The sequence below is a fragment of the Patagioenas fasciata genome, chromosome 13 (genome assembly GCF_037038585.1).
Source record: "Patagioenas fasciata isolate bPatFas1 chromosome 13, bPatFas1.hap1, whole genome shotgun sequence".
NCBI lineage: Eukaryota > Metazoa > Chordata > Aves > Columbiformes > Columbidae > Patagioenas > Patagioenas fasciata.
Window position 1 is genome coordinate 9870586 of NC_092532.1, and position 25306 is coordinate 9895891.

The following is a 25306-nucleotide window of genomic DNA, read 5'->3' on the forward strand; positions in this document are numbered from 1 at the left end:
TCTGCTCCAATAGCTGGTTACTACTCAACATCCCCAGCACTGACATTACACCTAGTATTAACTGGGGTGGAGGTGGATGTCTACATAGAGAAACAGGGACTGTTAATTCCTCCTGTTGTGCTTAAGAATATCTGTATTCATCCCCTGCAGAACACAGGATTAGGTCCATGCGATATTACACAGCAAAACCAATCCCCATGCCAGAGCTGGCTGGTGCCATGTGTCACCAAACCAGCACCGCAATGGGAACTAGAAGGTGTAAAGACATCACTGCAGGTGGGGAGCGTGTCCTTAGAGGGTGGAACCTTCTGAGTTGAGAAGAAAAAAATAAGAAAAAAGCAGGTCAATAAGGTACATGAAGTGTGGCAAAGGGGACTGTCCCATATTCTGTAGAATTCAGGGGATTCCCATGATCTAATTTATTAGCAGGTCACCTGAATAGAGGTGACATCACTACGGTGTTGTGTCACCCTTCAACATATCCGTAATTTACTACGTATTACAGGAGTTTGTGAAATAGCAACTTCAAGTATTCAGAGGAGCACTGGCATAATCTGTCAACCCAACAGTTTAATTGCTATAGCACTGTTCTGATTTGTCTCCGATATTAAAAGCAGATGAGGCTGTGTATTAACTAAAGCTACCGTAATGAATTGAACTTTCTTGTAGCTCCTGTATAAACATATATCTGCACACAGAGAATGTTAAATAGTAAATCATACATGTGTTTAAATAGTCATGTATACATGATGGGCCTTGACGTGGCCCTTAGGGAGAGAGTTTAGTCGTGGACTTGGTACCGTTAGGTTAATGGCTGGACTCCATCTGAAGTGTCTTTTCCAACCTAAATGATTCTATATAATACTTAAGGCCATCAGTACATTTTAACTCAGACTTAATAAGTGAAAGTGTCATCATTTAATTAAGTTTGTGAAGCTAAACGTTGTTCTACATGGGTTGTATTTTGCATCTTCCATTTCTTCCTTAAACTGTCAAGCAGGTCAGAAGGGTCTGACTCAGGGATTCAACTACTACTTGGAGGTTTTTCTTCACGGTGTTATCACAACGGAACTGAAACCTTACCCTTTACCCGCCGCTGGTAACAACTCCCCTTTAGCCTTCGCAAGCGGCTTGTGTGGAGATGGTGTTGGAGAAGGAGAGGGTGAGGATGAGAAGGACCGTGACCTAGAAAGGAAGGACAGAAGGATGGAAGATAATTTTCTCCATAAAATAGGAATGTCTAAATAGCATAGAATACTTTTAAACAAAATATGCATCAAACAAAATATTTCTACTTATTTTCTGGGATTGCAGAAGGCTTTCCTGGCTTTCAGTGCTAACACTCCCTCCTTTGGCCAGGAGCTGCATCCCAGGAACTAGCCCCTGTGGGTCTGAGCTTATCCCAGTTTCATATCCAGACTCTGCTCAGCAAGACTAACTCCTGCCACCAGATCAGTTGTGAAAGTAGAAAACCAAAGGAAAAAATAGGGTCAGCTGCAAGAGAGGGACTCTCAGGTATTCCACACCAACACCTGAAGCTTTCTCAACACTCTCTGTATTCTCTCCTTAGGGAGAATATGTCTACAGGAACATAAGTAGGATTTTGACTCGCAAGTTCAGTATGATTTGTTTCAACTTGCTTTATGTTCCTGTAACTCCTAGTGCAGTGACAACCTTTCAAATAGCAGCAAAAAAACCAACCAAACAAAACACCACCTTGGGAGAAAGACACAAAAAAATAACTGGATATCTGTAATTTCTAGAACACAAGGAGAAAAATTAATCAGAATATATCAAAGCCAACAGATCAAAGGGTAAGAGCTATTTCCCAAGATCAGGACTGACCAAAGAGGCAAATCACCCACGGAGTTCAGCAGATCTGGGGTTCCGGTGATTCACTCTGCTGCCAAGACTGGAAGTGCCCTTCTTGCAGCCTTGAACTGCAGAGAGCCAAGAGGCCTTGGTGACGGGATCGCTGGGGAACACTTGGGTACCTGGGTGTTCCTCACCCTCCCACCTCCAGAGAGAGGCACGTTAACCAAAGTGTGTCACCTACGCTTGGTGTTGTCCTGCAAGGAGCAGCCTGATGCGGGGTGGATGGGGGAAGGTCAACCTTGAATCCAGACCAACTCCCAGCTGAGACTTTCCTGGGAGAAACCAGCTCTCCAGAAGTGACGCTGTGTGATCTGCTCCAGGTATCTGTGTGATTCCAGCCCTGAAGAGGAGCCTATCTAGGGAGCCAGTTCTCCTACTATGCATATTCCAGACTTGGGAAACTGTCTGCAGGGGGAAGGAAGTGGCAGAATAATAAACCTGCCTCTGTTTAGTCAGCATGGGACACCGACGTGCTACTTTGAAGTGTCAGGACTATCAGAAGACACAACTGTTTTAATAAATAAATGTGATTTGCCTCTTTAAATAGAAAATCCAGTGCAACAGAAAAGAGATGGCAGTAACTTTTTTCCAATCATAAAATGCAAATGATGGAAATGTTTATCGCAGCCAGGCTCCTACAACCGCTTGGCTACTGCAGGCATGGGAAACAGCCTGGAACTCGTGGGTGGGGGTACTGGAGAGAGGAGGGGTGGCTGACATATCTGCTTCATCCAACCACCCAACCAACAGGATGCCTTGAGCCTTATCATACTTCCCTCCCCCAAGAAAATGGTTTGAATGTTTTATTTCAAGAGTTGCCTATTTGGTTTCAAGTAGCAGCAGAAATAGCTGTTAGCAAGCGCTTGGCAAACAGTACAGCATTATTTTCAAAGCCAAGGAGCCTTTACCTGGACCTGCTGCCTGAGAAGGAGCTGTGTCTTGAAGAGCGACTAGAATAAGAGCTGTAAGAAGATGATCTGGAACGAGATCGTGAGGAACCTGACCCGGAATAGGTGGATGAACGAGAAGAGGACCTGAAAGAAAAGGATTAAAATTCAGCACTTCTTGAGAAGTCCCCTGAGACCAAGGTCTTGTTTCCCGTATTCTCTTGCCAAGTTCTCAAACACTGCTCCAAAAATTCCCTGCCTTCTCCTGGGTGCTCTGCCAGGACTACAGCCTCTCCTCGGTCCCCCCTTTGCTTTTAGAGAGGATCCCACTGTTTCTACCCCCTTTACACCCTTAAATAGGCCTCCCCCTTCTTTAGTTAATGACTTTTTGTCCCTTTTTGAGAACTCTGTCCACACAATTTTACGCCTTTTCACCAGGCAATCCCCTGGTACGTTGGGTTACACAGGCTTGAGAAAACAGAAAAATCTCAGGTGCAGTGATCCCAGCTATCTGCTTCAGGAGGACTTTGGCTTTTAGATCCCTATCTTCAGCGCAGCATGTTCCTCATTCCTCTCTGATACTTTTTCCCCCTCTTTTCAGGAGTTTCAAGTTCAAACACTTAAAGAAAATGGATCCAGCTTATGCCTCAACTCTCCCAGATTCAGGGTGCACCTTTCCAAAAAGTGTTTTTTATCTTGCTTGCACTGGTTTCCAAGCTTCAATTCGAGCTCAGATTTTTACTGTTTCCAGCTCTTTCTGCTCCTATTAAGCTCAGTTTTCACCTAGGCGAGCTACTGATCATCTTAGACTGCTTCCCAGTCTAATTTCTCTGAAGTGATTTTTCCGAGGATCTGTCTTTTCTTAATCTTCGACAGATCACATCACAGCACCCACAGTTAGGTGACCTCTTTAGCTTCCATCTCACTACCTATGCGCTAGTGTCTGCAGCTGTTAACTGAGCAGCAATTCTTGAACTGCTTTCCCAAACATCTCAATATCATCTACTGACCAGAGAGAGCCACATCACGTTCCCTGACACACTAACGAGGCTCAGATGCCACACGCTCTTTGCCTTCCCTCACCTTGAAGAGCCAGAAGCAGACGCTGAAGAAGCGGAGGTTTTTCGGCGCCTGCGGGCACGGCTGGGAGAGACAGAGATGCCGAGTTTCTTTTTGGGGGACTTGGATCGGCGCCAAGGGTCCTTCCATTCATCCGCTCTCTTGGACTGAGCGGTGGTGATGGTGGTGGCCTCCTTCTCCTTCTTTGGTGGCTCAGGTTGACGGCTGGAAAACAAAGGGGAGTTAAGCAGCTGGGAGGTTTTTATGTAGTAAGGCTAATAGAAGCACAGGGCCAGGAAAAGATCTGAGAAATTAATCCTTCATACCAGTATTAGCTCTTAACCTCCACTGTGGGATAATCAGCCTCATTTTTGGGTGATGAAGTGTTAGAACATTTTGTAAATCACTGACTGCAAGCCCATCAAAGCAGCAGGACCTGCAGGTCTGCTGTGGAAGTGACCTGCCAGCTGATTTCAGCTTCAGCTCTTGGCCTTCGGGAATTGGAAAAAGCACACACAAGAGGAAACTTGGTTCTTCTTATGCCTGTGTCAAGTACGCAGGACTGGAGCGACCCAAACCTGGCAGAGACCCCGTGCAAACATCCTAAACAGATCGAGGACAGATTTTGAATGTGCATCTGAAACACCTTCTCAACACAGCAAATTGCTGGGAACAACCAGCAGGCACCAAGGGAAGAGACTCAGCCCAAATTACCCTCCTCCAGTTCCCTTATCAGGACACCACGTGGGACTGTGTCACCAGCCTTACCATGGCCAAGAGTCACCCAACTGTTCTCACCCGTACAAAGGGGACAGTTACCTCAGCAGCTGAGCATAAAGCAATTTATAGTGGCTGTTTTATCACCATATTATTCTGTAGGTGCTTATAAATACCATTAAATATGTGCCTTCCTGTTGTTGATAACCACCAAGACGTGACAAATCAGGCCAGACACCCTCCATCTCCTCCCTTCCTTTTTAAGGTCTCCAGTTGCATTTCCTCTTTTTCTTTGGTGTTCTGGGTTTCCCTTCACCTCCCCGACCCTCTGAAAATAATTCAGTGTTAACTTTTCAGCATCCACACTGAATAGTTCCGCAAATATTCCAGCCTGAGTTTCTTCAGGCTTAGACTTTATTACCTCTCTTATCTATGGGTGATTTAACTCAGGATTTTTCCTCACCCTTACTCTAATCTGCACACGACTGTTCGATTACCTGCTCTTAACCTTCTCCCTTGTGTTTTATGCAAAGTCTGTGCTTGCTTAAAGGTTTATGAAGTCTGCCATGCTCATCGAATTACCAGTACAATGATGCGCTTATTTCTTTTCTCAAAATAATGAACCCTCTTTGCTCTGAGAATTTGGGGGAGGAAAAGCACAGTTCAGCCAGTACCACCCCATTAGTCACAGGACCGAAGCAACCACTCCCCACGCGCCTTCCTCCACCTTTTGAGATAAAAAAGCAACCTCCAAGTTTTCTAATAATTCTGTGGAGCGTGTCTCTTGCCACAACACTTTTTCAGCAGATGACAGGATAATTAAAGCTCTTCGTTAGCAGCCTGTTCTGCCCTTTGAAGGCTTCACTAGTCACTAAGAGTTCTCATCACCTCCTTGTTTGGCAGTATTAAAACACAGTCTCAACACAGCTGAAACTCCTACGGCCTCTCACCTCTTCCCTGACTTCAGAACTTGTATTTGTTGACTTTAAAATCCAGTGTAGCATCCCACTCTTCCCCTATCTTTGCTGACATAACCACAGCAATTTTACAATTTGTCCCACATCTATCTCGGTATATACAGAATTTTATGGGAGGAGAAATTCTTCTTTCACGTTCACCTCTCCCACAAACACCATCCCAGGCTCAGAAGAGGACGCTTACGTATTAGCACACAAAATTGCTGACAGCCTTGTATGAGAGGCCCAGGCAGGGTTATGGCTCAGCATTATTCACCAGCATCTTCATTTAGCACCATCGCCCTTCCAGTGCTGCTCTGACATACGCTGTTTAGCACAGCACGTTATTTGCAGTGGGTTGGTCTAGTTTGCCATGTTACAGCCACAACTGTATCTGAGTATCTAATCATGGAGAAAGACCATGACTGAATAAGCGGTTGAGATAGACCAGATCTATTATTAATACTCTGGTAACACTAAATAGTCACAGCCAGGATGAAGCCCTCACTCCAGCAGATGTAGTATAAACTCATTTTGAAGTGATCTTGACCTCTCGAGTATTTTTGAAGCAACTAAGCACAAAGCAGGATGCAAAAGGGGGTCGGGAACAGCCTACCCACCTCGCAGCAAGTAGGAGAACACCAAGCAAGGATGCTCAATGCTATGTGTCCCGCTCTGATGTCCCTTCCCAAGGAACCGCAGTCTCCATCCTTTGGGAGATGTAGGGGGAATATTCTGCTGACACAGGTGGGCAGAGGCAGTTCCACCTGGATAAAACCTACTGAGAAACTTTCCACCGCAGTGGCTGAGGTGACAGAAACATGAAAGCCAACACTAATAAATGACCTTGTCCCTCTCCAGACAGTAGTTTTTAGAAAGGAAAGTCTCCTACAAAATTTATTCTCTTTCTGTCATAAAAAGCAGCCTGCCCACATTCACATCCCGAGAGCTGGACCTCAGCTCCAACCCCACAGGGGAACAACTCGCGCTGAACTCTACAGCTCGGAGTGAAGACGACTGCGAAAGCAAATCTCATTACTTGCACCTATTACCTGGTTTGATGCAATTCTCTCTTGATGAAGTCATTTTCTGGGGGAAAGGCTTTTTACCCGAGGAAAACCACAACAGAAAGCCTCATGTCTGGAGAGGCTTTAGCTTTTTGACTCAGCAGTAAATATATCACCATACTATAGCCAAGAAAGAAAGATGATGCTCTAGTCAGGACATTTTCAAAGGCTTTCCTCAAGAGTTACCTGCGTGCCCAACATGTAGCATCACCAAATAAACTTGTTCAACTTAATACAAGGGCCCGGTATCTGATGTCGCTTGGCTCGTCTCCTCCGGTGGAATCCAGGAGTCAGAATTGAAAGTAAGCCAGAGCAATCATCAAGATCCTCACTGACATCTCAATTACAGCCTCTATGAGTTTCACCAAAGAGACTATTCGAGGCTCGCAGTCCATGAAACAGTTGGTGTTTCAATCGAATTTACTCTTGCGTACTGATACCGTGCAGTTAGGCCAACCTAGTGTGCTTCGGCTGGCAAAACAACTCACATGCTACTGAAGCACACGTGTGAATTCCTGTCTCCCTTTTTCACCAAATTCCAATTTTTGGGAAACATTTCAGATATTTGAAAATTCACACCCTGATCAGGTAAGCCTATGCCATAAGGTTTAGAAAAAATTAGAGCGAGTAAGAGACAAGATAGACTGATCAAAAGCATCTTAATTTCCTTCCAGAGCCACTGCGTCACCCGGGCACGACCAAGCTCTGCAGAGCGTAGCTATTTCCGAAGCCCATTTTAACCTTAAAAATAACTAAATGCTTTATTTTCCAGAACGAACACGTTAATGCATATTTGTCTGGAATCTAATTACAGCAATCAAGCGGAGAATTGAAGCTGAACGTGGCTTTGGCAACGAGAGGAGGAACAAAGCACAGGTCCAGCTGGCAGAGGCCAAGCACAGTGCAGCTCAGCCAGCTCCCCACCGCACGCACAACGGCTCCCGAGCAAACCCGCTTTGAACCACGGCGCTGAATTCCACAAGAATTTGGACTGGGAAAAGCAGAGTTTTCCTCCTCGTGTATTATGCAAGTGACACTGTAGCATTTCTAATCTTAGAGGGGAAAATAAGCTTCCTGGGGAAAGCGCTTCCTTCCTTCCCCCTCCCTGTGGGACGCAGCTCCCACAGGTAACGTAAACCTTGTCACCCACCGTCACCGGTGACGTCAGCCTGGCTCCGCGGCTGCTGTTTTGGCCGGCAGTTACAGCTCAATTTTCTGAAAGAGGAAAGTCCACCAATGATTTAAAAGCCTTTGCGTCTCTTGCAGGGAAGCAAGCGTTGCGTCAGCAGCACCGGCACGAATCTTCCTTCAGTGTCAGTGGAATTTTCCAAGGAAGAGGACGCGAGGAATGACCGGAGCCACGTGTCAAGGCAGTTGTGAAGGGACCTGCAACTGCTGCAAAATAAACTCCAGCGATGTGCATGCACACTGGATCGTTTTTCCGTCTATGGCACAGTAAAGTCACTTGTGTGGCTGGAGAGGGACAACAGCTCCCAAAAGCCACCTATGATGGGAAATGCTGAACCTTGAAGTCGCTGTTAATTGATCTTGGTGAAATATTAGCAAAGGATACGCTTTTCTCAGGATGTTTCGATCTAAAGCAGAGTTATCAGTTGCTTAAAAGAAAAAATTCTTCAAAGCCTGATGGGGCGAGGCTTTTAAATTAAATAGTGGAGATACAATCTGAACCTGCAGTATGAAATCATCACAGCAGGCAGATAAACATATGAGAGACGTGATCTACCCTAAGGGCTGAGCATTTGACGCCTTGAGAGCCTCCTCGAGATGAGAAGTACCCGCGTGCAGCGATTCTGCCCCAGTCTTTGCAACGTTTTAATAAAATCCAGTGTGGGAGATCTCGCCAGTAATTCCATCTCTGAAACGTCAAAGAAAAACACATTGAGATCCACATCTGAGTCACTCGATACCCTTCATCTTGATTTAGGGTTAGAAAAAAATCTTTCTCCTTTTACCGTGGAAGGGGAGGCAGAACATCAAGAACCGCGAAGACTAACAAGAACTCCAGCCATCAGAAATGCTTTGTAGAGAACTTTGAAAAGTTTTGCTGATTTAGTTCAGAGAGATTTTATTATTGTTAACTCCCCAAACGAACTGGGAGCATAAACAAAAGCGAAGCCGTCTAACCAGGTTCCATTGCTCCAGCTGGAAGGTGCAGCACAAAATAAAACGGGGATGTAAACAAGTCATGAGAATGTTTATTGCCAAAGTGTTCCCATACGGGGCACTAGAGTCTGAAAAACCGCAGAGCAGCACATGGAGAAGGGAAATCCTCTGAAATCCTCTTCTGAGCGTTGCTGCACCGTGTAGCACTGAAGGCAGCGCAGCAGAGTCGCTGTGTGTCCAAGGAACACAGGTCCAGCTCAAGACACAGCCAATAAACCTCAGTTTAGCCTGGGAAACACAACAACCTGGGGCCATTTGCTTCTCTTAACTCACTGCACTCCAAGAAGCCACTCAGGGAAGGTGCAGACACCTGGAGAACTCATCTGTGCATCGTGATGGAGGTAACTTTTCCCCCCCTCAGTGACTCCTCATGGATGTTAAAACTAATTCCGAGCGCTGCAGGGTCCCACTGATGACTGACTCGAAACCTGGGAGAGCGCAGAGCTGCCTGTGCTGCCTGCTCATCCTCCTCTGGCAGGACAAACAGGAACACGTGAAGGATTTTCTATGAGAAACAGGTGACATTTCCACAGGAAAAACTGACAGAAGACAAAATCTACCAGGCTACAGCACCATCTTTATACAGCAGGATGAGATCATAGAATCAGAGAATCATTTTCGTTGGAAAGAACCCTCAAGATCATTGAGTCCAACCATAACCCACCCCTGGCACCACCCTGTATCCCTGAGAACCTCATCTCCGTCTGTTCGACCCCTCCAGGGATGGTGACTCCACCACTGCCCTGGGCAGCCTGTTCCAATGCCCCACAGCCCTTTGGGGAAGGAATTTTTCTTAATATCTGTTATTACTAAGCTGAGCAAAACACCCAGTTCCATTTGAGTAACAGTGGCTTTCGCACAGAGCTCCTACACGCCAAAAATCAGCAGTGGATCCAGCCGGTGGCATGGGGAGACCACTAGGAGCTGTGGGGAAGGACGACGATGACCCAGGAACACCTAGAATTACAGATCCTTCAAAAAAAGAAAAAAGAGTTCAGTCTGTTTGCGACTGCACATGAATCACTCCATTTGCATTCCCTTACTTTTGCCACTCATTTATCTAATCAACCTCATTCCAACACTTTCTAACTTGCAAGCCTTGGGTAACCTGCATTCATTGATTCTATAGAGCATCCCATAACTGGGGGCTGCTGCCACCCCAACAGAAGCTGAGGAAGGAACATTCTGAGTCTTTCGAGTTTTACAAAGGATTTATGATTTGCTACAGAACAGCTGCCCTTTCTGACATTGCTTTAAATTTTACCGTGGCCCTATTTGCAGGTGTTATTTTTATTTTTTTAATGGCTGCGTAAGTGCACTCCATCGATAGGCTTTGGCGCAGCTGAGGAAAACTTCCTTCCAGAAAAACTGTTGTGTGTGCAATAATCACAGGACGGTTGCTCGGGATGTTGCTCTTTCCTGGCAGCTTCGCTGTCACCTCCTGTCCAGACTCTGGGACATTTCAGGACAACAGTTGCCTCCTCACCCCACAGATTCTGGGGTCTGTATCATGGACTCTGACCAAACTTGTCTGCGTGGAAACAGCTTTCAGGTGACACTTCAGGACAAGTCTGCTGCCCTCACCAGCGGGTCCAATTCCTTAACGTCCCTCAGTGCTTTGGAAGTACAACTGCTAACAGGTCCCATGACATGAATTGCGTTGCCTAACGTGCTCCTGAAACAATCAGATTCACTTGGATGATGGCAGGATAAAGACCTGTGCAACAATAGGAGGATTACAGCAAACTACTGTGTGTGCAAGGCCTTCGCTCGCAGCTAAAGGCCAGCAGCCTGGGTAAGAACACCTTGTACTGCACTAAGTCTCTGCAAATGAAATATTTCATGCCGCTTCTTTATCCCTGAAATGCTTTGCACAACAGTGAGCTAGACTGGCAAGGTAGAGATACAAAGCACAAATCTTGTACTCAGCAAAAATCAGTCACAGCCTGGGGCATCAGAACTCGTTCTGGAGACGGGAGCACGAGGACAGCCAGCCAAGTTATCCCTCTGATCCACCAGCAGTGTCCCGGCTTGTTTAAGTGTGTGGTGTCTGACGAGGGAGGAGGAGGAGAGGGAAGAATGACTTTACTAGCATTGCAAAATCAGATTATAAACTTCTTGGGGTGCTCATTTTAATCTTACAGGGGGTGGTGGTGGTGGGGAATTAAAACAACAAAACCAAAAAACACAACAAAAAACCCCAAAGCACAAAGCAGCCATTGCATGCTACTTCAGAAAAGGCCAATCCGACATCCAAACACTGCAACCTCTTCTTTTAAAGGGTTCAAGGAACATTTGGCACTGAGTCTCTCAGGGTTTACAACCTTTGTTGTTTGTTAAGTTCTAATCCTTCTCATTTGTAGCAAACAGCGATGCCAGGAAGTCCTCTGGCTTCTGTGTTATTAACCTTAACTACTCTACTGTTGTTTAGAGATCAGATTAAGCCTTCCTGCTTTCAATATAAGGGAAAGGGAATTTGTTTTCACATTCCTGGCTATTTGCTTTTTGAGTTTTCTTCCATCCCTTTTAACCCTGCATTCCATATATCACTGTTTATTCCTTCCTCCAGCCTCTACTCAATGGAGCTCATAAGCTGATGGACAGACCAGCATCTACCTGTAATGACAGACACCCTCAGCACTGCCATTGGCAAAGCTCCTCGCTGGTTACACAACCTCTGGGGAGCAGTTTTTCCGTCTCCCCAGCTTGTTGGGAAGGGAAGAGCAGGCGCGCGTGGGCTCCGGCTGGAAGCGGTGCTGCCTTTGCTGCAGGAATGTTAACGGGCAGCTCGGCGCGTGACGACGCCCAGAAAGGCCGGACCTGCCAAAAAGCTGGGATGCAGTGATTAGGGAAAGCCCGGAGTCTATAAATAGAGCCGCAGGTGAGGGTTACGCCACCATCGGGCATCCTGCTGCCCGGGAAACGCGAAGTAATCGCAAGCGTTTTACACATTAAACAAACTCGGGAGCTGTTTAATCCCGAGGTGCCAAACCTGACCCTCCACAAAGGTATTTGGAGAAAAGGTGAGATGGCTTGAATGGCCGCGTTGCCACAAGGAAGTTTGGAACCTGTCAAAAAAGGTGACGTGGGAGAAAACGGCATTGCCCAGAGCCAGGTCACACCGCAAAGGTGACAGTGGCTTCTGGGGAACGCTGCTGGAGGAGGGGTGTCTGTGCCAAGGGAAAAGAAGTTATCTTGGAATCATTCTGGTTGGAAGAGACCCCCAAGATCATCAAGTCCAACCATAAATGCTTTCACTGTGTTTAAAAAAGCTTTTCAAAAATCTTACTCCTGCAGTTTTATTTTCTCTGCAAACACCCACACACCTGTAAATGCTGTGGCAAGAGGGTTCATGTTGACACGGGCTTCAGCTGAAGCGCCATTGAGAGCACGTGGAGATCTGCCCTCCGTCACACAGGGCTGTGGGGTTTGCTCCTAAGTGCTCCCATTAATTCCACTCTAAGAGCAGATACAGTGTGTAAGTGCTGACCTCAGATTTTTTCCTTTTAAGATTTTAAAGCTTTACACTCAGTACTAGCTCCCTATTCAACACAAAAATTAACCACAAAAATAACAAATGCTTCTTGCCACCCGGTTTTAAAGCCCCACAAGATACGAAGCCAAATCAAACCCTGCTTGCTGACCCTCCCTCCAGCCCTATGGTCACCAGCGTTGCAGGACAGGACAAGGCTGAGGACATTTCCAATAGCAGATTCTCTATGATCCACTTCGAGAAAGAACAGCAGACTTAGAACAAAAAAAGGACTCTTTAATTCAGCAAGACTCATCTTAAGCCTGATTTGGAGATCCAAGAGGCATCCCCAGATCTCTTAAATGGTGCTTATACCAGAGGGACAGACACAGGAGGGGACATGGAGACCTGCATCCACAAAGCATGTAATGTCACAGACACCAGAAACCCTGTCTCAGGACAGGACAGACGTGGACCTGTTGGAGACGGGCCAGAGGAGGCCACAAAAATGATCTGAGGGCTGGAATAGGCTGAGAGAGTTGGGGTGTGCAGCCTGGAGAAGCTCCAGAGAGATTTATTGCGGCTTTTCCAGACTTAAAAGAAGCCAATAAGGAAGACGGGGACAGAATTTTGAGGAGGATCTGTTGCAATAGAACAAGGGAAGATGGTTTTAAACTAAATACAAAGCCCCAGCACCAGTGTCAAGGGAAGGAGGAACCAGCAGAATCGTCCTTGCGTGTGGTGATCCTGGTCACAGTGACAGTTAATGACTAACAACTCGAGCTGCCAATCAGCTGATGTCACTTTCATCATCATCATCACATGGTTCTGGACAGCAAGATCTCTTCAACACTAACCCAATGAGAGCACAAACCAACAGCAAATGTGGTAATTAAAGTGCAGAAATTATGGTTGTAAATTAAGATTATAATTATATGTAGCATACAATTAAAAGTATTCCTATAACCACTCTGGCAACTGCTGCTGCAAAGCGCTCACAAGACACATTCAAACTGTTCTGAAACTGTGACTTCCTCTTGGAAAAAAGGGTCATCACCAAAAACCAGCTTTCCATATAGTAACACCAATAAAAAATTCTGGGTCAGAAGACTATTCCCTGCTCCCACCTGAAACCACACAATTCCACATGGCACCTCAATGCCCTTCAGCAAGAAATTTGATACTTTCCTCTAATTCTGAACCAAAAGATGTTGTCTTATGGGAAGTTCTAATGTCACTAGTTCTATATTCAGCTGTGATATTTATACAGCACTTTACAAAATATACTTAACACACTGGTAAGCCACGGTACTTAAATAATTGACAGAGAAACAAAATGAGAAACACTACTGCAATTCTGAGACTTTAGTCTGTCTGGTTCAATTTTCTCCTTCACACAGATCAGAATCAGGATTTTCAGAATAAAATGGGCAGTCAGAGTCAAGAAACCTGGCTCCACACTGCAATTCCACCACAATGCCTAGCAGAACCCAGCAGAGAATCACTTCAAGGCACACGGTCCCTTTACCTTTTCAAGCCTCTTTTGGGAGTTTTACCTAATAAATCTCCAGATGATTCTGCCCTCCACAAACTCCCAAACCAGCCCTGATTTATCTCAGAGGACATTTGTCAAGGCCTCATGGGGAGTCGTCACCATCCGCAGGACTCTCTCAGCACTGGCGCTCAGCCGGCCTCCCAAAACGTACTTGAGCCTCAAGGGAACAGAGACAAGCTGCACATTTCCATCCCTACAGGCTGCAGGACAGCTGCTCTCCTCCCTTCACAGTCAGGTTACGCGCGCTCGGTTCTTAGCAATGATTTAGCTCCACTTAGTGGCCAGCAAGACTCATTTAAAGCGTTGCCTTTTTCTTCAAACCACCGCTTTACTCAAGAGCTGTGGATGAAAGGGATCTCCTCCGCTCTGATCAGCATGAGCCTGGCTTGCGATCCACAACTAAACCAATACCAGCTAAAACGTCAAGTCTGATTTCCAGCAAACACTTACCTCGGTAGCAGTGGGGACCGGGGCTTTGGTTTTTCTTTCTCCTTCTCACGTTCCCGGTCCCTGTCCCGGTCTCGGTCCCTGTCCCGGTCCCTGTGCTGTCTGTCTTTCTCGTCTCTCTTCACCCGTTCTCTCTCCCGTTCCCACTCTTCTTTCCGCCGCTGGCGTTCCTTGTCACGCTCCCGTTCCCTTTCCCGTTCTCGCTCCCGCTGGCGCCGCTCCCGTTCCCGCTCTCGCTCTCTCTCGCGTTCCCTTTCTCGTTGTCTGTTCTCTCTTTCCCTTTCCCGTTCTCGCTCTCTTTCCTTTGAAAAGAAAAGAGAAATCATCATTGACACTGCAGTAATATCTCCTAAGAAAGCAGGTAGCAAGGTTTCAGAGTCTTGGACCATGAACAATTACAAACACCCTCCCATGTTAGAGCAAAGTATTGTGATAAATAATAATCTGGAGCTTTCTGGCCATCACCATTTGCTGAGCAGGCAGAATATGGAGAGAAACAAAACACTGCATCATATTCATCATCGTTGTAATTTTCAAAGGCAACAGTCAAAGATTAATTTGGCTTATTACGCTTATTAAAGAAATGTATTGATGGTCACAAGTATTTTCTCTCATTGCTAATCATGTTTGTAACAAGCTAATTAGCTTTAAAAACAAGCACCATGAAAATAATTGACAGTGCATCACATGCAACAATAGCGAGGACAGGGTCCTGTTTATGCACTGTTTCTGTAGAACAGCAAGATCTTCCAGCCAAAGGAAAGTCACTTTTTAAAGCAAGTGAGAAATAGCCACTAAAAAGCTCCCCACCGAGCAAGATTTATTATTTTTGCCACCACTCTTGAGGCACCACAGTTCACTTGAGAGCAAAAGGAAGCAGAAGAAAAAGTATTTTCCCTGGGCTCTGCACCTCCCAGCAGTGCAACACCAACTGAGCGCATCTGGGGTTTCAGCAATGGGCTGGATGCTCTTCTCCTCCTCTGACTCAATCCACTCGTGTAACTCCACCAGCAGTGGACAGTCACCCTGGAGCCTCTGTCTGTACACACAGCATGCCTGTCCAAATCTAATCCCTTTCGCCTGTCCCCATAACTAACAAGCAAACCGTTCTTCAGTTGGGTTGTTTCCTGGAAACTCCCTCCCTCTCCAATGTTTCCAAGAACAGATGCAGATCACAGAATCGTTTTGGTTGGAAAAGACCTTTAAGATCACTGAGTCCAATCTTGCACTGGACTGTAGTAAAGTTAATAAGCGCCGCCCAACTGCCTGGTGTACAGAGGAGAGGCCAGTGCACATGGAGAGGAACCTCCTCCCCATCTCAGAGATGCTTTTGCCTTCATCAAGCTGAACCAGAACATCCTCCCATTCCTGTGCCTGCGGTGTGTTCTGTACAGTAAAGTAATGATTTAACTATTTGTAAGACGAAGCATCGTGAAAATACACGGAAAGCCCCGTTTCAATCACTGCACTGGAAACGTGACAAGAACAAGAAACCTGGAAGAAAAGTCGAAAGGAAAAGCGCGGAAGGGTGTTATTACCTTACTTACTCTGTAGTTACGGTATGGATCTGGGTCTGTGTACTGAACCCTGAAATTCTCATACTGCCCACCACGCCAGAACCGTTCTATTTCATAGTCATAATAGGGATCTGTATAGGGATCAAGCCTACAATGAAAAAGAGGGAAGGTTAGAGAGGGAAATATCACTGTGTCACAATACAGAAACACTATGTATTCTAGGTCAGGTCTCAGTCGCTGTGCGCTGACCAGAAAAAACATGTTCAGTGGAGTATGACTGTACAAAGTGGTTTATTTTCTACACATCCTAAATGGACAGAAACAGTCTTTTTTTAAGTGAAGCTTATCAGAGAAAAGCACAAACCTTTCTTGATAAACACACAAAAAAAGAAACACTACAAACTAAATTCAGCCTTCAAATCAATGTGGTAAAAATACAGAAACACCAAATTGCTTTTTATAGCCACTTCAAACGTCGGCAAACGGAAAGAACATGTTTTGCCTCATTGATTTAGAGCTGCGTTTTCTGTCCATGCACACACAGCTGATCTGTGGAACGGATTGGGATCTCCGACTCCCCTGCCATTGGAGGGGGTGGGTGCATCCCAGTGCCACCAGTACAGGACGAGCTGTTGCTGAGCTGTCCACTGGGAGAAGCCAAGCTTCGGGCTCTGGCCAACAACACTCTGCCCTATGTAGCCTGGAATGACTCTATGCAGTGCAGGTAACTGCATCTGCAACTGATATTCTCCCTGGAAAACAAGTGCTGGTCCCCCAGCACAGATATCGACTGGCAAACACAGAGCACCCCTGCCCAGTTGCAAAACTATAATTACTTTTGGGGAGGAAAACATTCTAACCCCCCACCCCAATCCTTAAATCTGCAATGTTTCCACTGTTTGATCATTTCTATTAATGTTATTTGATGTTTTTTTAACAATATCTAATCCTTGCCAGTCACCTGGAGTGAAAATATCAGATCCACTGTAGAGGTGGGGAGGTGGGTACAGGAAACAAGAAACTTCCAGGGCCACAGAGGAGTCGGTGGCAGAACTAAGATTATAAAGCAAGTGCTCTCAAATTCCAGATTATCCATAGTGAGACTCTGGCTTGTACCTGAGAGGAATAAAGGGCTCACTTTCGCATTTTAGAAGTGCCAAATAATCTAAAACAGGCTAAGATGTGTTGCCCTGCGAGTCAAGCAGCTGTTATTCCTTTCAGCGTGTTTAAACGGCTTAAGATTTCTATTTTTGTCCGAAATGATAAGCCAGGGAATCTTGGATAATGATGCTTAATTCGGCAAACTCCTGATGCCAACCAGACAAAAGTCTGCACTCAGCGACACCAGGTGTTCAAAGAGAGACACAAAAAATCTCAAGCTCCATCAAAAAAGGGAACTCTTGACTTTTTAACCCAGCCTCAAGTCTGGATCTCCCCATTCCCTTCCTGTAGCATTTGTGGACATTTTGTTCATTTAAACAAGCATCACCTGCTGTGCATTTAGATAATTCAGTGTTTAGATCCCCTGGTGAATAATTGGTATGACCCAAAAAATAACATCTGACTGGACAGCGGTCTGTGGCCTGGGAAGTTTTTAGAAGTGCAATGGAGAAAGGAAAGGAAATATTTTCTTACAGTTGCAACAGTACTGGAATCAAAGACCTGCTTACCCATAGTTAATGTTTTCTTTGATGTCCACCTCCCTATAGTTTTTTGAAAAAGAAAAAGGGATTCATGAACTATTTAGACATCCTCATATGTCACAAGACAGTCCTGAAAGCATTTATTAACATCCCAGCTGCACCACCAGTGCTCAGTTTGCTGCAATCTGTGCAATAAAGTGTTTGTGAGAGAAAAATCACCATTTTCTAGAGTTCACAGCAGCAGCAACTTCAGAATTTTTGCCTTTACACACAATGAAGATATTTTAATGCCAGAGTCTGGTCATGCATAAAGGCGCTTGAATTTTCAGGAATTCCATTTGTTTGATTACTTCTGTGTAACAATGGCAGATACAATACATTTTTTCTTGACTACATAAAAAAAAAAAAAAACAGAAAATCCTGTACCTAACACGACAATTCTTACAGCAGTCAGGCAGTGGCATAAAATAACAGAATGTTTATGCTAGTTTTCATATACAGTCCTAAAACAAAGATGCTATACGGTCAGCCCACAGAGCACTGATGAGAATATGTCCCAGGTGCAACCGAAAACCTCAGAGAAGACCAAAATATAAACTGATTTCTACACAGGAAAATATTAATATGAGGCAACTGTTCAGTTACAGTCTGCAAAACTGAGTCAATCTCTTCTTTTTAAGAGAGGGAAAGGAATTAAACTCCAGAGCAAAGCAAAGACTATGGAACAAAAGCTTAACCTGCTCCTTTTCAAAGCTTTTTTTTGCAGTTCATTTACTCTAAGACAGACAGAACCAAGCCTTGCAAACACATTCTCTGTGAGTAGAAATAATCCATAATCTGTACAGGTAGGAAGAACAGAGGATGTGTAAGCAAGAGCAAAACAGATTTGCCTGTATTCCTGCAGAACACAAGCCTCTCTCTCTCAAAAATAATTTTTTGCATTTGATTTCTTGGCTCAAGAACTACTAACAAGCGTACCAGAGATGACTTATTTATCCTTGCACCCTATTCTGCCATGACAGGAGTACGTCTGGGGTGTCCAACATATTTTGTTTAACCTCCTTAAAAAAACAATCCCCGAAACACTTAAGTTCAGGGTGTTTGCTTTGGTCCAGGCCATGCCCTGACGACTAACAGGTTTGCTTTCTGAGCAGCGTCTTACTAAACAGTTTATCTGGGACTGGTCAAGATGTTTGTTAAGACCAGTTGCTGTGGCAATGCCCTTGCAAATAAACACCCAGCTGGTCAATAGGGTACAACTGCTGCCCTGGAGCTCTCAGACTTTGAGCATAATGCAACTTTGCAGCCCCAGCTTTTGAAACTCTCATGAGTTGGAATAAGAAAAACAAGAGGAAAAAAAAAAGTCAGAAGAATGCACTGATGGGAGGCAGGTAATGCACAGCTAGCTAGTGTCCTGGAGGGGCCAGTGTGCCAATGACACTGAAGGCAGAAAAGTTTAAAGATGACTGGAAAGGAAGTTGGAGTTTAACTGAAGTGACTGGAGGCAGCTCAAGTTTTTAACGGGTGTTCACACTGCTCAATGGAAGTCGTTTCCATTTTCTGAAGCGAGCATTCCTCCAATTTGGAAGAACACATGAACCAAACTCTGCTGCACTGCACAACATTTCCCACTCATCTGTCCCATGTACAAAATCAAGACTGCATCTTACGCTGTATCTCTGACGTCTCGGGTGATGCGGTAATTCCAGTCGCGGAAAAACTCGTTTTCTTTATCAAATTCACGCTCGTCTTCTCCAATAGTCACAGTGAACCTCTTCTCCTCAAAGTCAGGCTCCTGTTCTTTTCTCATAGTTGCTTTTTTTAATACCTGCCATAATACAAACATAAAAACATTACAAAGAGAGAACATTTCTGAGGCACAGAGAAACAAAGCATTAAAAATCCTTCGCTTGGGAGAAACCTGCTCTTTCAACTACTTTTACACAAGTCTCACCAATGTGCAGGACATTGGACTTTTCTTGATGTAGAAAAGTGCAATTCATTATTCCATCAGCTCACAACAGCAGCAGAGAGGCAATAAAAGCTTCACATGTGCTGATCTCATTTTCTGAAATGATCTGACATGTGGATCATCTGGATGCTGCAGAAACACATACTGAATTAAGGGATCAGCTTAAAGAGTTTTGCTTTGTGGAGGGCTTGAAATGGTTAGGGCCACAGACTCGCTAGCTCATGTTAATATAAAAAAACCAAACCTGGATGCCAGCTTGACTCTACAATAAATGTGATATTCAACAAGGCACAGCTAATAGGTAAAAGGAAGGCTCCTTAAAAAGACCAAGACACTACCAACTCCAAAACCAGCTCTTCTAGCATCCTGCTCCAGATGGAACAGGCCAGCAGATTTTGGAGATGCTGAGCACACTTCCCGAGGGTGCCATTTACCTCTTTCGCATGGCGGAGTCCCCTCTCCCAGGCACTTTCTGTCGGAGGGTCTGGAGGAGGTGGAGGTAAAATTTCATCAACGACTGGCCCTCCCTGTTAGAAAGGTGAGGAGAGGAAGGAGATGGACACTTGACATTAGTTTTAAGTATCAAAGTCAGGATTTGTAAACAGTTACCCCAGAGAACCTCCAGATACTCCGGTGAGGTATCAGCAGTACACCTCTGGCAGCTTCAAGGCCACCTTTTAAAAATCACATATCCAATAGGCGCTCAAATAAAATCTTCACTTCTAGAGCAGGAGACAAAGGCTGTGTGCAGAAGCCATAAATTCACAGAACAAAAGTGCATACATACCCAAGGGTTGGCTGGCATGAGCGGGTGAGGGCCAATGGGAGGAGCGCCGTTTGGGGAGAAGGGCTCAGGCTTGGAGATCAGGGAGTAGTTTCCTTTGTCATTCACGCCAGGGTGAATAAACCGACAGTTCATGCCCCAAGTACAATGACCTGTGGAAATACAGTTCTGTTAGATCCCTGGATGCCTACAGCGAGCATGTGTTCAGCCTCACAATCATTTAAAATCCAACAAGGAGTAATACCATTTGAGGTATATAGCTTTTCTTCTCTCTAATTTTGTTGAGATTTACCTGTTTTCATATATATAGACAGACATTTGCCACTCCCCACCTTCCCAGGGAGGACAAATAGATCCAGTCGCAGATGGATGAACGTACGAGAACCTTGTTTCGCTGGGAGAAGAGAGGGATAAACACATACATACCATGAAGCAAATGCAGTAATAAGCCTATGAGTTCATCAAGTCTCATTAATGACAAACATTTCAAGTTAGGAGCTTTACCTTTTCCAGAAGACAATAAATATAATCTGACAGCAAAGAAAGCATCACAGCACGTTCAAAATAACAGCTCTCTGGTGAGGCACGAAGTACATCAAAGCTTTTCTCTCTGACTCCAGAGGCTTGCAAGCACAGAGCAGGAGGAGACATCACCATGGAAAGCAACAGACATCTGAAGCTGCTCATCAGCTTCAGGTACCACCTCAAAAGAGATGGTAACATTCAGGCTCTCTAACAGGATATAAAGCTGATTCCTAACTTGAATTTAGCTTGCCGTAGAAACAAAACCCTGTTTTCTCGGCTGGCTGGGTAACGTGTCAGAAATTCACACTGCACCTGGGTCCCTGGAAATGCTTCTCCACCAGCCCCAAATTAACCACGAGCTGGTGTTTTCAAGCAGAGGTAACACTGGATGCTTCTGTACTGTCAAACATCAGGAGAACACAAAACCCTTTGCACGGCAGCTCACAGAGCAATGTGGCCTTTCTCAATGCCCGAAATCCTACTGGGGTGTCACACACAGTTACTTCCCTGACAAGTAAGAGGTCCTGCTATGTAGGGCTGGACATCAGCAATTTCACTGGAAGGTGAGGTTGAGGTTGAATCTGGGGAACAATTTCTTCCCCAAAGGGCTGTCGGGCATTGGAACAGGCTGCCCAGGGCAGTGCTGGAGTCACCATCCCTGGAGGGGTTGAACAGATGGAGATGAGGTTCTGAGGACATGGGGTAGTGCCAGGAGTGGGTTATGGTTGGACTCTGTGATCTTGAGGGTCTCTTCCAACCAAAATGATTCTGTAACTCTAAGCCAGTCATTCATGCCTCTGGACAGACGCGGCCACGTGAGTGCTCCTCAGACACGGCAAGGACAAAAATCCATACAGCTTCAAGGTCCCTGATCTTCCTGGTGGCAATCAGGCTCTTCGGGGTGAGCAAGAGTGGATGTCAACGTTATCTGAACCCACGGCAAATCAAAGGAAAACAACTGCGGCAGGAGATCCTGCAGCCTGAACTTTGACTCAGGCAAATATTTCCATGCTGCGCGAGGTGCACGTCACACCGAGGATCCAGGAACAAACAGCTCTGCTTGCTGAGGGACTTCCCTGTGCCACCATCATCACGAGCACGTTCGTGTCTCAGCACAGGCAGAAAATCTGATACCGGAAGATATTCAGGAAGCCACGTACACAATATCTGATGGTCACGTCTCTGGAAACCCCCTAAGCCATTCCCGACGTTGCATACGCCACTGACGCAAGGAACGAGAGACTCCACCCTGCTCTCCACCCTTCTTCTCATTTCAGATTTTCAAAAATTGTTTCAAGGGTGATTGTAAATAAAACCAAGTAAAGAGTAAACAGCGAGATGAAGCTGAAGGAAGTGGAAGAGACCTATAATCAGTTTAAATAAGAAAACTTTTATGAAATCTACTCTCCACACTAAATAAAATTGCAGGATAGTCTAAGATAGCTCTCATGGTATTGCACAAACTTTGGGGAATGTCCTACTAAAAAGATTTTTAAAAAAGGAAATACAACTGGTTAGATTTCAAAGTTTCAAGTCTTAGGTCTCGCAGTAAGAGAGAGCTTTTGTGATTTCCTGCCCCCGTTCTTTCCAACTGAGGCTGACAGGTCCAATCCTACTTCAGAAACGTGGTATCTGACACGGTGAGGATCTTCTGGCTTGAGGAAAAAGCTTTTATTTACACAAGGATTATTTTGTATTCCAGCTGACCGCTTCCTCCGCCCAGGGAGAGTCCTGGCCACCAGCACATCTCACCCGTCAGGGTCAATGTCATCCCTCGAGCAGGTTTCTGGGTTCCTTGTGAAAACAGCTCTACTTGAGTTGTCAACACCTGACAGGACTGTGCTGGCAATGAAGGAACCTGCTCAACAGACACGTTCGCAGGGGCTGCAGCAGCTTGGCAGATGCCGACATGATTTCACAATAATATTTCTTATAGAGAAACAGTATTTCTAGCCCTATTTTCAATTTTAAAATTTCATTCAATGCCTTTTAATAACTGGGGAAGTACGACAGATATAGGAGATATATATATATATATATATAATTTTACATATAAATATAAAAATGTAGTATAAATAAATATATAAATATATTTTATATACATATAATATACAAATATATTTTTATATATTTACATATTTATTTATTTATATTTTTATATATGAAGTGCCCATCACCATATCAATAAACATTCTTTGGAACCACTCTGATGATGGAGGTAAGAATAGGAGAACTTTTTCCAACAAGTTGTTTTAGCAACACATGAGCTTGATAAGAAATAACGAGTATTCACCATTTTTGTTTTCCACAGATTAATCTCTATGCAATAGCCCAAGCAGTTTTATTCCATGCTGTTCTAAAAACGCTAGCAAGTTTTCCTTAATTTGCTTCTACTGGGCTCAACCGACTAAGACTAAGCAAAGCAATTTTTGCTCATTGGCACTATGTAAATTCAGCATCTGGCCACCAAGGAAGGAAAGGTGACACTGAGGATGCCTGAGGATCGGTTTATCATCTAGACAGCAGCTTAACAGGTACAAAACCAAACAAGAAAAACGACAGCATCTTTGCTTTTCTCCCACCATTACAGAGTGTCATTACCCTTCATGAAGAAGCGGCAGGTGGGACGTGGTCTCACTTTTCTGTCGTTGGGGTCTTTCACTTCTCCTTCCTCCAAGTCATCATCCTGGAACAGACACACAAGCCGACATGTCACATGCTGCATTTTCTGCAGCGACCTGACATTTCACAATATGGTCAAATATCAGTCACTGAAAACACACCCTGGAGCAAAACACAAGAGAAAAACAATATAAACTTACAATAAATACCCCACGGCATCTTCGCGACTTGCCGCTACAAACAGGAAGATGCATCAACTTTGGCATTTCAAAGGCGGCTTCAAAACCCTCCAGGCATTACGGACACCTCAGTGCCATCACAGACCAGGGCTTTTAGCTGCATCATTTTACCTGATAAATCCTCAAAGGCTCAATATCAACAGTACAGTGGATTAAGTTCTTACACCTCTGCTGAACAAGGCTGGTTGTGCATTTTTAACTGACAGCAAGTGCTAAGTAGAGGCACCTTCACGCTCTTTCGAGGCAAACGAGCTGAATCGTGTTACCTTTCCTGCCCGTGGGTGCTGGCGTGGGGCGATGCCACCGCCCCCAGAGCCTCCAAACCGACTGTCCCCTGTCTCACGTCACCCCTGTTTAGCTCAGGCCAGCTCCTCCCGTTCCTTGATTTAAAATACATAGCAGCATTCCTGCATTAACACAATAACCCAACCCAGACATCACACAGCAAGTTCTGAAGGACGACTGCTATTGCAATAACTTATTATAAAACGCTTCCCCACAGCGCTGAGTGACAACCTCACACACAAACTTTCTGGGGGAAAAAAAAGTCAGATATTTCTTCCAGTCCTTTCTGGCAACAACCTGGTACCTTCCCATCCACTCCTCAGCTCCACACTGGAGTTGTGTAGCAGCTCTAAGAAAACTACGTTATCCCCAGGAAAAAATTCTGGGAGATGGAGGTTGCTTTGCAGATTAAGAACCACAGGGAAGGAGTGCGAAATAAGAGTCGTGAAACGCCTCCAGAAGAAAGTTGTTGAAACTTTGAAGCATCAGCCTTTGCCTTTGTTCTCTGGGCAAAAACAAACAAACAAAACAAGAGAAACACACGTACACAACAAAACTGACACAAAACTAAAGCCAAAACAACCCCAAACAACATAACCAAAAAATAAAGCAAAACCAAACAAAAATACCCAAGAAGCCTTTTCAGGTGCAGCCTAATGAAGCCAGAGAAGTCAAAAGGAGCTAAAAAGAGGTGGCAGCACAGAAGGCAAAGGTGTACATGACCAGAGAGTTGTCAGAGGTATCTGGCAAGGAAATCAGTTAATTATCCTAAAAAGCACCCTCGCTCTGTCTCCATTTCATCAGCAGAGAAGTTTTTAGTGTATAAAAGGCATTTGAAGAGTGAGCAGCTGGTGATCGCCGTCCTGGCCTGCGGCAGCGCCAGCAGTTGTCTACATGGAAAGGTGAGAAAAGTTATGTACTTTGATCAATGTAACAGCTGGAAAGGAGGAAAAAACATAATTTGGCTGTAGATAAACAAAAGATTGACAAAGAGGTGGGTTAACAGCCTCTTCTGCTGCATTCCTCTGAGGGCAACACAAGGGGAACTCTCCTGAACAACAACAAAAAAGACTATGCATATATTCAAATTAAAATTTGCTTTAATATTCCCCTCCCTTCACGACAGAAGTCTGAAAGCAGAATAAACGCAGAGATTTAACAGTTTCCCCCAGCACTGGGACCGCATTCAACAATGTGTGAATGGTATAACCATCCCAGCTCTGCTGCTTTCAAAAGAACCGTGTGAAGTCTTTGCAAATGTTGTACTTGAACAAAAGGCAAAGTATTTATTTCTGTGAGGTCTCCTTGGAATCAGGCAGCTGGGAACCCTGTTATGAGTTAATGTATGAAAACCAGAATACAGATTCATCTTGTGCTTTGTAAGGAGAGCGCTCCCAAGAATGCCTCAGCCTCTAAAGGAAAGCATTCATATTTTAATCAAGAGGCAGGCACAGAGTCAGGACTCCAGGAATTTTTTTCCCCCTGCCTGGACACTCCACA

At 44.9% G+C, this 25306-nt stretch overlaps 1 protein-coding gene across 7 annotated transcripts in view; it reads right to left on the reverse strand.

The window, feature by feature from the left end:
- Window positions 1-25306, reverse strand: part of ZC3H18 (zinc finger CCCH-type containing 18) — a 47663-nt gene that overhangs the window by 12039 nt on the left and 10318 nt on the right. For 3 of the 7 annotated variants that reach the window (XM_065848383.2, XM_065848377.2, XM_065848378.2), the window contains 10 exons: window positions 23262-23346; window positions 20139-20287; window positions 19786-19878; window positions 19050-19207; window positions 17407-17439; window positions 15758-15884; window positions 14223-14521; window positions 3846-4046; window positions 2784-2909; window positions 1084-1185 (listed from right to left, as the gene is read on the reverse strand). In XM_065848383.2, coding sequence (XP_065704455.1) covers window positions 1084-1185; window positions 2784-2909; window positions 3846-4046; window positions 14223-14521; window positions 15758-15884; window positions 17407-17439; window positions 19050-19207; window positions 19786-19878; window positions 20139-20287; window positions 23262-23346 — 1373 coding nt within the window. The remainder of the gene's footprint in view (window positions 1-1083; window positions 1186-2783; window positions 2910-3845; window positions 4047-14222; window positions 14522-15757; window positions 15885-17406; window positions 17440-19049; window positions 19208-19785; window positions 19879-20138; window positions 20288-23261; window positions 23347-25306) is intronic. The other 4 variants (XM_065848384.2, XM_065848379.2, XM_065848382.2 and 1 more) reach the window with 3 other exon arrangements.